General features: G+C 52.5%; 1 protein-coding gene across 1 annotated transcript in view; it reads left to right on the top strand.

Annotated features, from left to right (window-relative positions):
* Positions 1-15,235, top strand: part of LOC115137734 (collagen alpha-1(XXVI) chain-like) — a 60,096-nt gene that overhangs the window by 26,315 nt on the left and 18,546 nt on the right. Inside the window, exons 6-7 of the mRNA XM_065024206.1 lie at positions 12,526-12,615; positions 12,840-12,950. Coding sequence (XP_064880278.1) covers positions 12,526-12,615; positions 12,840-12,950 — 201 coding nt within the window. The remainder of the gene's footprint in view (positions 1-12,525; positions 12,616-12,839; positions 12,951-15,235) is intronic.

Genomic DNA, 15,235 nt, shown 5'->3' with positions numbered 1-15,235 from the left:
CCTATAACCAGGTAACACACCAACCCCCACCCCTATACGCCCTCCATCTTAACTATAACCAGGTAACACACCAACCGCCAACCCCATACGCCCTCCATCTTACCTATAACCAGGTAACATACCAACCCCCACCCCTATACGCCCTCCATCTTACCTATAACCAGGTAACACACCAACCCCCAGCCATATACGCACTCCATCTTACCTATAACCAGGTAACACACCAACCCCCACCCCTATACGCCCTCCATCTTACCTATAACCAGGTAACACACCAACCCCCACCCCTATACGCCCTCCATCTTACCTATAACCAGGTAACACACCAACCCCCCACCCCTATACGCCCTCCATCTTACCTATAACCAGGTAACACACAAACCCCCACCCCTATACGCCCTCCATCTTACCTATAACCAGGTAACACACCAACCCCCACCCCTATACGCCCTCCATCTTACCTATAACCAGGTAACACACCAACCCCCACCCCTATACGCCCTCCATCTTACCTATAACCAGGTAACACACCAACCCCCACCCCTATACGCCCTCCATCTTACCTATAACCAGGTAACACACCAACCCCCACCCCTATACGTCCTCCATCTTACCTATAACCAGGTAACACACCAACCCCCACCCCTATACGCCCTCCATCTTACCTATAACCAGGTAACACACCAACCGCCATCCCCATACGCCCTCCATCTTACCTATAACCAGGTAACACACCAACCCCCACCCATATACGCCCTCCATCTTACCTATAACCAGGTAACACACCAACCCCTACCCCTATACGCCCTCCATCTTACCTATAACCAGGTAACACACCAACCCCTGCACCCAGGTAACCCCCCCACCCCTATACGCCCTCCATCTTACCTATAACCAGGTAACACACCAACCCCCACCCCTATACGCCCTCCATCTTACCTATAACCAGGTAACACACCAACCCCACCCCTATACGCCTCCATCTTACCTGCACCCAGGTAACTTACCTATATCTTACCAGGTAACACACCAACCCCCCCCTATACGCCCTCCATCTTACCTATAACCAGGTAACACACCAACCCCCCACCCCTATACGCCCTCCATCTCCATCTTACCTATAATCTTACATGCAGGTAACACACCAACCCCACCCCTATACCATCTTACCCCCAGGTAACACCCTATACGCCCTCCATCTTACCTATAACCAGGTAACACACCAACCCCAATACCCCATCCCCTAACACACCAACCCCACCCCTATCGCCCTCCATCTTACCTGCACCCAGGTAACACACCAACCCCCACCCCTATACGCCCTCCATCTTACCTATAACCAGGTAACACACCAACCCCCACCCCTATACGCCCTCCATCTTACCTATAACCAGGTAACACACCAACCCCCCCCCTATACGCCCTCCATCTTACCTGCACCCAGGTAACACACCAACCCCCCCCTATACGCCTCCATCTTACCTGCACCTAACACCATATACGCCCTCCATCTTACCTGCACCCAGGTAACACACCAACCCCACCCCTATACGCCCTCCATCTTACCTATAACCAGGTAACACACCAACCCCCACCCCTATACGCCCTCCATCTTACCTATAACTAGGTAACACACCAACCCCCCCCCCTATACCATCTTACCTATAACCAGGTAACACACCAACCCCCACCCCTATACGCCCTCCATCTTACCTATAACCAGGTAACACACCAACCCCCACCCCTATACGCCCTCCATCTTACCTGCACCCAGGTAACACACCAACCCCACCCCTATACGCCCTCCATCTTACCTGCACCCAGGTAACACACCAACCCCACCCCTATACGCCCTCCATCTTACCTATAACCAGGTAACACACCAACCCCACCCCTATACGCCCTCCATCTTACCTGCACCCAGGTAACACACCAACCCCACCCCTAACATCTTACCTGCACCCAGGTAACACACCAACCCCACCCCTATACGCCCTCCATCTTACCTATAACCAGGTAACACACCAACCCCCACCCCTATACGCCCTCCATCTTACCTATAACCAGGTAACACACCAACCCCACCCCTATACGCCCTCCATCTTACCTGCAACCAGGTAACACACCAACCCCACCCCTATACGCCCTCCATCTTACCTGCACCCAGGTAACACACCAACCCCACCCCTATACGCCCTCCATCTTACCTGCACCCAGGTAACACACCAACCCCACCCCTATACGCCCTCCATCTTACCTGCACCCAGGTAACACACCAACCCCACCCCTATACGCCCTCCATCTTACCTGCACCCAGGTAACACACCAACCCCACCCCTATACGCCCTCCATCTTACCTATACCCAGGTAACACACCAACCCCCCCCCTATACGCCCTCCATCTTACCTATAACCAGGTAACACACCAACCCCCACCCCTATACGCCCTCCATCTTACCTATAACCAGGTAACACACCAACCCCCACCCCTATACGCCCTCCATCTTACCTATAACCAGGTAACACACCAACCCCCACCCCTATACGCCCTCCATCTTACCTATAACCAGGTAACACACCAACCCCCACCCCTATACGCCCTCCATCTTACCTATAACCAGGTAACACACCAACCCCACCCCTATACGCCCTCCATCTTACCTATAACCAGGTAACACACCAACGCCCTCCATCTTACCTATAACCAGGTAACACACCAACCCCACCCCTATACGCCCTCCATCTTACCTATAACCAGGTAACACACCAACCCCCCACCCCTATACGCCCTCCATCTTACCTATAACCATGTAACACACACCCCTATACGCCCTCCATCTTACCTATAACCAGGTAACACACCAACCCCCCACCCCTATACACCCTCCATCTTACCTATAACCAGGTAACACACCAACCCCCACCCCTATACGCCCTCCATCTTACCTATAACCAGGTAACCACCAACCCCACCCCTATACGCCCTCCATCTTACCTATAACCAGGTAACACACCAACCCCCACCCCTATACGCCCTCCATCTTACCTGCACCCAGGTAACACACCAACCCCACCCCTATACGCCCTCCATCTTACCTATAACCAGGTAACACACCAACCCCCACCCCTATACGCCCTCCATCTTACCTGCACCCAGGTAACACACCAACCCCACCCCTATACGCCCTCCATCTTACCTATAACCAGGTAACACACCAACCCCCACCCCTATACGCCCTCCATCTTACCTATAACCAGGTAACATACCAACCCCACCCCTATACGCCCTCCATCTTACCTGCACCCAGGTAACACAACCCCCCACCCCTACCCCTATACGCCTCCATCTTACCTGCACCCAGGTAACACACCAACCCCACCCCTATACGCCCTCCATCTTACCTGCACCCAGGTAACACACCAACCCCACCCCTATACGCCCTCCATCTTACCTGCACCCAGGTAACACACCAACCCCACCCCTATACGTCCTCCATCTTACCTGCACCCAGGTAACACACCAACCCCACCCCTATACGCCCTCCATCTTACCTGCACCCAGGTAAAACACCAACCCCACCCATATACGCCCTCCATCTTACCTATAACCAGGTAACACACCAACCCCCACCCCTATACGCCCTCCATCTTACCTATAACCAGGTAACACACCAACCCCCACCCCTATTCGCCCTCCATCTTACCTATAACCAGGTAACACACCAACCCCCACCCCTATACGCCCTCCATCTTACCTATAACCAGGTAACACACCAACCCCACCCCTATACGCCCTCCATCTTACCTATAACCAGGTAACACACCAACCCCCACCCCTATACGCCCTCCATCTTACCTATAACCAGGTAACACACCAACCCCCACCCCTATACGCCCTCCATCTTACCTGCACCCAGGTAACACACCAACCCCACCCCTATACGCCCTCCATCTTACCTATAACCAGGTAACACACCAACCCCACCCCTATACGCCCTCCATCTTACCTATAACCAGGTAACACACCAACCCCACCCCTATACGCCCTCCATCTTACCTATAACCAGGTAACACACCAACCCCCACCCCTATACGCCCTCCATCTTACCTATAACCATGTAACACACCAACCCCCACCCCTATACGCCCTCCATCTTACCTATAACCAGGTAACACACCAACCCCCACCCCTATACACCCTCCATCTTACCTATAACCAGGTAACACACCAACCCCCACCCCTATATGCCCTCCATCTTACCTATAACCAGGTAACACACCAACCCCCACCCCTATACGCCCTCCATCTTACCTATAACCAGGTAACACACCAACCCCCACCCCTATACGCCCTCCATCTTACCTGCACCCAGGTAACACACCAACCCCACCCCTATACGCCCTCCATCTTACCTTTAACCAGGTAACACACCAACCCCCACCCCTATACGCCCTCCATCTTACCTGCACCCAGGTAACACACCAACCCCACCCCTATACGCCCTCCATCTTACCTATAACCAGGTAACACACCAACCCCCACCCCTATACGCCCTCCATCTTACCTATAACCAGGTAACACACCAACCCCCACCCCTATACGCCCTCCATCTTACCTGCACCCAGGTAACACACCAACCCCACCCCTATACGCCCTCCATCTTACCTATAACCAGGTAACACACCAACCCCACCCCTATACGCCCTCCATCTTACCTGCACCCAGGTAACACACCAACCCCACCCCTATACGCCCTCCATCTTACCTGCACCCAGGTAACACACCAACCCCACCCCTATACGCCCTCCATCTTACCTATAACCAGGTAACATACCAACCCCACCCCTATACACCCTCCATCTTACCTGCACCCAGGTAACACACCAACCCCACCCCTATACGCCCTCCATCTTACCTGCACCCAGGTAACACACCAACCCCACCCCCTGTACGCCCTCCATCTTACCTATAACCAGGTAACACACCAACCCCCACCCCTGTACGCCCTCCATCTTACCTATAACCAGGTAACACACCAACCCCCACCCCTATACGCCCTCCATCTTACCTGCAGCCAGGTAACACACCAACCCCACCCCTATACGCCCTCCATCTTACCTATAACCAGGTAACACACCAACCCCACCCCTATACGCCCTCCATCTTACCTATAACCAGGTAACACACCAACCCCACCCCTATAACGCCCTCCATCTTACCTATAACCAGGTAACACACCAACCCCCACCCCTATACGCCCTCCATCTTACCTATAACCATGTAACACACCAACCCCCACCCCTATACGCCCTCCATCTTACCTATAACCAGGTAACACACCAACCCCCCACCCCTATACACCCTCCATCTTACCTATAACCAGGTAACACACCAACCCCCACCCCTATACGCCTCCATCTTACCTATAACCAGGTAACACACCAACCCCACCCCCCCTCCATCTTACCTATAACCAGGTAACACACCAACCCCCCACCCCTATACGCCCTCCATCTTACCTATAACCAGGTAACACACCAACCCCCACCCCTATACGCCCTCCATCTTACCTATAACCAGGTAACACACCAACCCCACCCCTATACGCCCTCCATCTTACCTATAACCAGGTAACACACCAACCCCCACCCCTATACGCCCTCCATCTTACCTATAACCAGGTAACACACCAACCCCCACCCCTATACGCCCTCCATCTTACCTATAACCAGGTAACACACCAACCCCCACCCCTATACGCCCTCCATCTTACCTATAACCAGGTAACACACCAACCCCCACCCCTATACGCCCTCCATCTTACCTATAACCAGGTAACACACCAACCCCACCCCTATACGCCCTCCATCTTACCTATAACCAGGTAACACACCAACCCCCACCCCTATACGCCCTCCATCTTACCTATAACCAGGTAACACACCAACCCCCACCCCTATACGCCCTCCATCTTACCTGCAACCAGGTAACACACCAACCCCCACCCCTATACGCCCTCCATCTTACCTATAACCAGGTAACACACCAACCCCACCCCTATACGCCCTCCATCTTACCTATAACCAGGTAACACACCAACCCCCCACCCCTATACGCCCTCCATCTTACCTATAACCAGGTAACACACCAACCCCCACCCCTATACGCCCTCCATCTTACCTATAACCAGGTAACACACCAACCCCCACCCCTATACGCCCCATCCATCTTACCTATAACCAGGTAACACACCAACCCCCACCCCTATACGCCCTCCATCTTACCTTAACCAGGTAACACACCAACCCCCACCCCTATACGCCCTCCATCTTACCTATAACCAGGTAACACACCAACCCCCACCCCTATACGCCCTCCATCTTACCTATAACCAGGTAACACACCAACCCCACCCCTATACGCCCTGCATCTTACCTATAACATTTACATTTACATTTAACATACCAACCCCACCCCTATACGCCCTCCATCTTACCTATAATCAGGTAACACACCAACCCCAACCCCTATACGCCCTCCATCTTACCTATAACCAGGTAACACACCAACCCCCACCCCTATACGCCCTCCATCTTACCTATAACCAGGTAACACACCAACCCCCCACCCCTATACGCCCTCCATCTTACCTATAACCAGGTAACACACCAACCCCCACCCCTATACGCCCTCCATCTTACCTATAACCAGGTAACACACCAACCCCACCCCTATACGCCCCCATCTTACCTATAACCAGGTAACACACCAACCCCACCCCTATACGCCCTCCATCTTACCTATAACCAGGTAACACACCAACCCCACCCCTATACGCCCTCCATCTTACCTATAACCAGGTAACACACCAACCCCCACCCCTATACGCCCTCCATCTTACCTATAACCAGGTAACACACCAACCCCCACCCCTATACACCCTCCATCCATCTTACCTATAACCAGGTAACACACCAACCCCCACCCCTATACACCCTCCATCTTACCTATAACCAGGTAACACACCAACCCCACCCCTATACGCCCTCCATCTTACCTATAACCAGGTAACACACCAACCCCACCCCTATACGCCCTCCATCTTACCTATAACCAGGTAACACACCAACCCCACCCCTATACGCCCTCCATCTTACCTATAACCAGGTAACACACCAACCCCCACCCCTATACGCCCTCCATCTTACCTATAACCAGGTAACACACCAACCCCACCCCTATACGCCCTCCATCTTACCTATAACCAGGTAACACACCAACCCCACCCCTATACGCCCTCCATCTTACCTATAACCAGGTAACACACCAACCCCCACCCCTATACGCCCCTCCATCTTACCTATAACCAGGTAACACACCAACCCCCACCCCTATACGCCCTCCATCTTACCTATAACCAGGTAACACACCAACCCCACCCCTATACGCCCTCCATCTTACCTATAACCAGGTAACACACCAACCCCACCCCTATACGCCCTCCATCTTACCTATAACCAGGTAACACACCAACCCCACCCCTATACGCCCTCCATCTTACCTATAACCAGGTAACACACCAACCCCACCCCTATACGCCCTCCATCTTACCTATAACCAGGTAACACACCAACCCCACCCCTATACGCCCTCCATCTTACCTATAACCAGGTAACACACCAACCCCACCCCTATACGCCCTCCATCTTACCTATAACCAGGTAACACACCAACCCCCACCCCTATACGCCCTCCATCTTACCTATAACCAGGTAACACACCAACCCCACCCCTATACGCCTCCATCTTACCTATAACCAGGTAACACACCAACCCCCACCCCTATACGCCCTCCATCTTACCTATAACCAGGTAACACACCAACCCCCACCCCTATACGCCCTCCATCTTACCTTTAACCAGGTAACACACCAACCCCCACCCCTATACGCCCTCCATCTTACCTATAACCAGGTAACACACCAACCCCCACCCCTATACGCCCTCCATCTTACCTATAACCAGGTAACACACCAACCCCACCCCTATACGCCCTGCATCTTACCTATAACATCTACATTTACATTTAACATACCAACCCCACCCCTATACGCCCTCCATCTTACCTATAATCAGGTAACACACCAACCCCAATACCCCTCCCTATACGGTAACACACCAACCCCACCCCTATACGCCCTCCATCTTACCTATAACCAGGTAACACACCAACCCCCACCCCCTAACATCTTACCTATAACCAGGTAACCACCCCCACCCCTATACGCCCTCCATCTTACCTATAATCAGGTAACACACCAACCCCACCCCTATACGCCCTCCATCTTACCTATAACCAGGTAACACACCAACCCCCACCCCTATACGCCCTCCATCTTACCTATAACCAGGTAACACACCAACCCCACCCCACACCAAACCCCACCCCTATACACCCTCCATCCTACCTATAACCAGGTAACACACCAACCCCCACCCCTATACACCCTCTATCTTACCTATAACCAGGTAACACACCAACCCCACCCCTATACGCCCTCCATCTTACCTATAACCAGGTAACACACCAAACCCACCCCTATACGCCCTCCATCTTACCTATAACCAGGTAACACACAAACCCCCCACCCCTATACGCCCTCCATCTTACCTATAACCAGGTAACACACCAACCCCCACCCCTATACGCCCTCCATCTTACCTATAACCAGGTAACACACCAACCCCACCCCTATACCCCTCCATCTTACCTATAACCAGGTAACACACCAACCCCACCCCTATACGCCCTCCATCTTACCTATAACCAGGTAACACACCAACCCCCCACCCCTATACCCCTCCATCTTACCTATAACCAGGTAACACACCCCCCACCCCTATACGCCCTCCATCTTACCTATAACCAGGTAACACACCAACCCCACCCCTATACGCCCTCCATCTTACCTATAACCAGGTAACACACCAACCCCACCCCCTATCTTACGCCCTCCATCTTACCTATAACCAGGTAACACACCAACCCCCACCCCTATACGCCTCCATCTTACCTATAACCAGGTAACAAACCACCCCTATACGTCCATCCAGGTTACACACCAGGTAACACACCAACCCCCACCCCTATACGCCCTCCATCTTACCTATAACCAGGTAACACACCAACCCCACCCCTATACGCCCTCCATCTTACCTATAACCAGGTAACACACCAACCCCACCCCTATACGCCTCCATCTTACCTATAACCAGGTAACACACCAACCCCCACCCCCTATACGCCCTCCATCTTACCTACACCAACCCCCAACCAGGTAACCAGGTACACCAACCCCCACCCCTATACGCCCTCCATCTTACCTATAACCAGGTAACACACCAACCCCCCACCCCTATACGCCCTCCATCTTACCTATAACCAGGTAACTTCCATCTTACCTATAACCAGGTAACACATCTTAACCCCCCACCCCTATACGCCCTCCATCTTACCTATAACCAGGTAACACACCAACCCCCACCCCCATCTTACGCCCTCCATCTTACCTATAACCAGGTAACACACCAACCCCCACCCCTATACGCCTCCATCTTACCTATAACCAGGTAACACACCAACCCCCACCCCTATACGGTAACACACCAACCCCACCCCTATACCTCCATCTTACCTATAACCAGGTAACACACCAACCCCACCCCTATACGCCCTCCATCTTACCTATAACCAGGTAACACACCAACCCCACCCCTATACGCCCTGCATCTTACCTATAACCTATAACATTTACATTTACATCTTAACATAATCAGGTAACCCCACCCCATACATCTTACCTATAACCAGGTAACACACCAACCCCCACCCCTATACGCCCTCCATCTTACCTATAACCAGGTAACACACCAACCCCCACCCCTATACGCCCTCCATCTTACCTATAACCAGGTAACACACCAACCCCCACCCCTATACGCCCTCCATCTTACCTATAACCAGGTAACACACCAACCCCCACCCCTATACGCCCTCCATCTTACCTATAACCAGGTAACACACCAACCCCACCCCTATACGCCCTCCATCTTACCTATAACCAGGTAACATACCAACCCCACCCCTATACGCCCTCCATCTTACCTATAACCAGGTAACACACCAACCCCACCCCTATACACCCTCCATCTTCCCTATAACCAGGTAACACACCAACCCCCACTTACCTATACGCCCTCCATCTTACCTATAACCAGGTAACACACCAACCCCACCCCTATACACCCTCCATCTTACCTATAACCAGGTAACACCCCCACCAACCCCACCCCTATACACCCCTATCTCCATCTTACCTATAACCAGGTAACACACCAACCCCACCCCTATACGCCCTCCATCTTACCTATAACCAGGTAACACACCAAACCCACCCCTATACGCCCTCCATCTTACCTATAACCAGGTAACACCAACCCCCCACCCCTATACGCCCTCCATCTTACCTATAACCAGGTAACACACCAACCCCCACCCCTATACGCCTCCATCTTACCTATAACCAGGTAACACACCAACCCCCACCCCTATACCCTCCATCTTACCTATAACCAGGTAACACACCAACCCCCACCCCTATACGCCCTCCATCTTACCTATAACCAGGTAACACACCAACCCCACCCCTATACGCCCTCCATCTTACCTATAACCAGGTAACACACCAACCCCCACCCCTATACGCCCTCCATCTTACCTATAACCAGGTAACACACCAACCCCTACCCCTAACCCCCTCCATCTTACCTCCATCTTACCTATAACCAGGTAACACACCAACCCCCACCCCTATCGCCCCATCTTACCTATAACCAGGTAACACACCAACCCCACCCCTATACATCCATCTTACCTATAACCAGGTAACACACCAACCCCACCCCTAAACCTCCATCTTACCTATAACCAGGTAACACACCCCCCACCCCTATACACCCTCCATCTTACCTATAACCAGGTAACACACCAAACCCCCCACCCCTATACGCCCTCCATCTTACCTATAACCAGGTAAAACACCAACCCCACCCCTATACGCCCTCCATCTTACCTATAACCAGGTAACACACCAACCCCCCCTATACGCCTCCATCTTACCTATAACCAGGTAACACACCAACCCCCACCCCTATACGCCCTCCATCTTACCTATAAACCAGGTAACAGACCAACCCCACCCCTATCTTACCTATAACCAGGTAACGCCCCACCCCTATACGCTCCATCTTACCTGCAACCAGGTAACACACCAACCCCACCCCTATACGCCCTCCATCTTACCTATAACCAGGTAACACACCAACCCCACCCCTATACGCCCTCCATCTTACCTATAACCAGGTAACACACCAACCCCACCCCTATACGCCCTCCATCTTACCTATAACCAGGTAACACACCAACCCCCACCCTATATACGCCCTCCATCTTACCTATAACCAGGTAACACACCAACCCCCACCCCTATACGCCCTCCATCTTACCTATAACCAGGTAACACAAACCCCACCCCCCCCTCCATCTTACCTATAACCAGGTAACCCTATACCCCTCCATCTTACCTATAACCAGGTAACACACAACCCCCACCCCTATACGCCCTCCATCTTACCTATAACCAGGTAACAACACACCAACCCCCACCCCTATACGCTCCATCTTACCTATAACCAGGTAACACCCAACCCCCACCCCTATACGCCCTCCATCTTACCTATAACCAGGTAACCCATCTTACCTATAACCAGGTAACACACCAACCCCCACCCCTATACGCCCTCCATCTTACCTATAACCAGGTAACACACCAACCCCCCACCCCCATACGCCCTCCATCTTACCTATAACCAGGTAACACACAAACCCCCACCCCTATACGCCCTCCATCTTACCTATAACCAGGTAACACACCAACCCCCACCCCTATACGCCCTCCATCTTACCTATAACCAGGTAACACACCAACCCCCACCCCTATACGCCCTCCATCTTACCTGCACCCAGGTAACACACCAACCCCACCCCTATACGCCCTCCATCTTACCTATAACCAGGTAACACACCAACCCCACCCCTATACGCCCTCCATCTTACCTATAACCAGGTAACACACCAACCCCCACCCCTATACGCCCTCCATCTTACCTATAACCAGGTAACACACCAACCCCCCACCCCTATACGCCCTCCATCTTACCTATAACCAGGTAACACACCAACCCCCACCCCTATACGCCCTCCATCTTACCTATAACCAGGTAACACACCAACCCCCACCCCTATACGCCCTCCATACTACAGCCAGTAACACCCCCAACCCCACCCCTATACAGTGTCTCACACACACACACACACACACACACACACACACACAGCCATATATCACCTCTGGGGAGGTTTCCTCTCAACATGTTAAACACATGGTTCTGGTTCTGGTCAATAGGAGGAAGAGGACCACCAGGGCCAATCGGATCACCAGGAATTCCAGGCCCAGCTGGCGAGGCAGGGGTTCCAGGACAGACCGGCCCCACAGGTGATCCATCCTGATATTCCCCATGTAACTCTGATGGGATTGTATGAGATTCATTCTGTTTTTCCAATATGTTGTGGATTGTCTTACGGCAGACGATTCCGCCTGCAAGGATCGCGTAGGAGTGACGCCACCTGATGTAAGACAATGCATGTTCAGGTCTTTATCTTATCTGACGTCAATAGGTGCCTATTGTTGTGAGAAGATATGCCCCCTCTGATTCCCAGGGCCAATGGGAGAGAGAGGAAGACCAGGAGAGATCGGACATCCAGGCCCTCCAGGGCCAACCTCCTCCTCTACCCGGCCGAGAGGTGACATGTTTGGGTTCGACGAGCAGGGTGAGTGGACCCCCCCAACCACCCTCATTACCATCTCAGCCTCTGTAGATGGTATTGTTTCTAAGAGCTCTTCCTGTCAGCAATGATTGGAACACTGGCCAAAGACCAATGAATGCAGAACAATGTGAAGACAGGGGCACAAGTGGGAATGCAAGCTCTGTTACTGAATGTGTTCATATCCATGAAGGAGAAACAATCAGTGTTAACCACTGAGAGGGCCCTCAGACCATCTGTCCTCCTCGACATACCATTGTTTGCTTCATAGCCTGTAGTAAAGGCTTTTCATTAGTAGTTCATGTCATTTAAAAGGGCATCAGGTTGCTATTTACCAGGATCAAAATGTTAGAATTACAACAACAGGAAAAACTGGGTTGAATGAAGTTGATTGTTTCCTTGTGTTCACATTCACACTGCAGATGCTAACAGCTACCATGGGTCTTTATCCCCCCTGGCCACTGCAGATCCTAACAGCTACCATGGGTCTTTATCCCCCCTGGCCACTGCAGATGCTAACAGCTACCATGGGTCTTTATCCCCCCTGGCCACTGCAGATGCTAACAGCTACCATGGGTCTTTATCTCCACTGGTCACTGCAGATCCTAACAGCTACCATGGGACTTTATCCCCCCTGGCCACTGCAGATGCTAACAGCTACCATGGGTCTTTATCCCCCCTGGCCACTGCAGATCCTAACAGCTACCATGGGTCTTTATCCCCCCTGGCCACTGCAGATGCTATCAGCTACCATGGGTCTTTATCCCCCCTGGCCACTGCAGATCCTAACAGCTACCATGGGTCTTTATCCCCCCTGGCCACTGCAGATGTTAACAGCTACCATGGGTATTTATCCCCCCTGGCCACTGCAGATGCTAACAGCTACCATGGGTCTTTATCTCCACTGGCCACTGCAGATCCTAACAGCTACCATGGGTCTTTATCCCCCCTGGCCACTGCAGATGCTAACAGCTACCATGGGTCTTTATCCCCCCTGGCCACTGCAGATCCTAACAGCTACCATGGGTCTTTATCTCCATTGGCCACTGCAGATGCTAACAGCTACCATGGGTCTTTATCCCCCCTGGCCACTGCAGATGCTAACAGCTACCATGGGTCTTTATCCCCCCTGGCCACTGCAGATGCTAACAGCTACCATGGGTCTTTATCCCCCCTGGCCACTGCAGATGCTAACAGCTACCATGAGTCTTTATCTCCATTGGCCACTGCAGATGCTAACAGCTACCATGGGTCTTTATCCCCCCTGGCCACTGCAGATCCTAACAGCTATCATGGGTCTTTATCCCCCCTGGCCACTGCAGATGCTAACAGCTACCATGGGTCTTTATCTCCACTGGCCACTGCAGATGCTAACAGCTACCATGGGTCTTTATCTCCACTGGCCACTGCAGATGCTAACAGCTACCATGGGTCTTTATCTCCACTGGCCACTGCAGATCCTAACAGCTACCACGGGTCTTTATCTCCACTGGCCACTGCAGATCCTAACAGCTACCATGGGTCTTTATCCTCCCTGGCCACTGCAGATGCTAACAGCTACCATGGGTCTTTATCCCCCCTGGCCACTGCAGATGCTAACAGCTACCATGGGTCTTTATCCCCCCTGGCCACTGCAGATCCTAACAGCTACCATGGGTCTTTATCCCCCCTGGCCACTGCAGATGCTAACAGCTACCATGGGTCTTTATCTCCACTGGCCACTGCAGATGCTAACAGCTACCATGGGTCTTTATCTCCACTGGCCACTGCAGATCCTAACAGCTACCATGGGTCTTTATCCCCCCTGGCCACTGCAGATGCTAAGAGCTACCATGGGTCTTTATCCCCCCTGGCCACTGCAGATCCTAACAACTACCATGGGTCTTTATCTCCATTGGCCACTGCAGATGCTAACAGCTACCATGGGTCTTTATCCCCCCTGGCCACTGCAGATGCTAACAGCTACCATGGGTCTTTATCCCCCCTGGCCACTGCAGATGCTAACAGCTACCATGGGTCTTTATCTCCACTGGCCACTGCAGATGCTAACAGCTACCATGGGTCTTTATCTCCACTGGCCACTGCAGATGCTAACAGCTACCATGGGTCTTTATCCCCCCTGGCCACTGCAGATGCTAACAGCTACCATGGGTCTTTATCTCCACTGGCCATTGCAGATGCTAACAGCTACCATGGGTCTTTATCTCCACTGGCCACTGCAGATCCTAACAGCTACCACGGGTCTTTATCTCCACTGGCCACTGCAGATCCTAACAGCTACCATGGGTCTT

This window comes from Oncorhynchus nerka, linkage group LG11, assembly GCF_034236695.1.
Source record: "Oncorhynchus nerka isolate Pitt River linkage group LG11, Oner_Uvic_2.0, whole genome shotgun sequence".
In the NCBI taxonomy this organism is placed as follows: domain Eukaryota; kingdom Metazoa; phylum Chordata; class Actinopteri; order Salmoniformes; family Salmonidae; genus Oncorhynchus; species Oncorhynchus nerka.
Note: the sequence above shows the minus strand (reverse complement) of the source record. Positions and strands in the feature narration are given on the sequence as shown.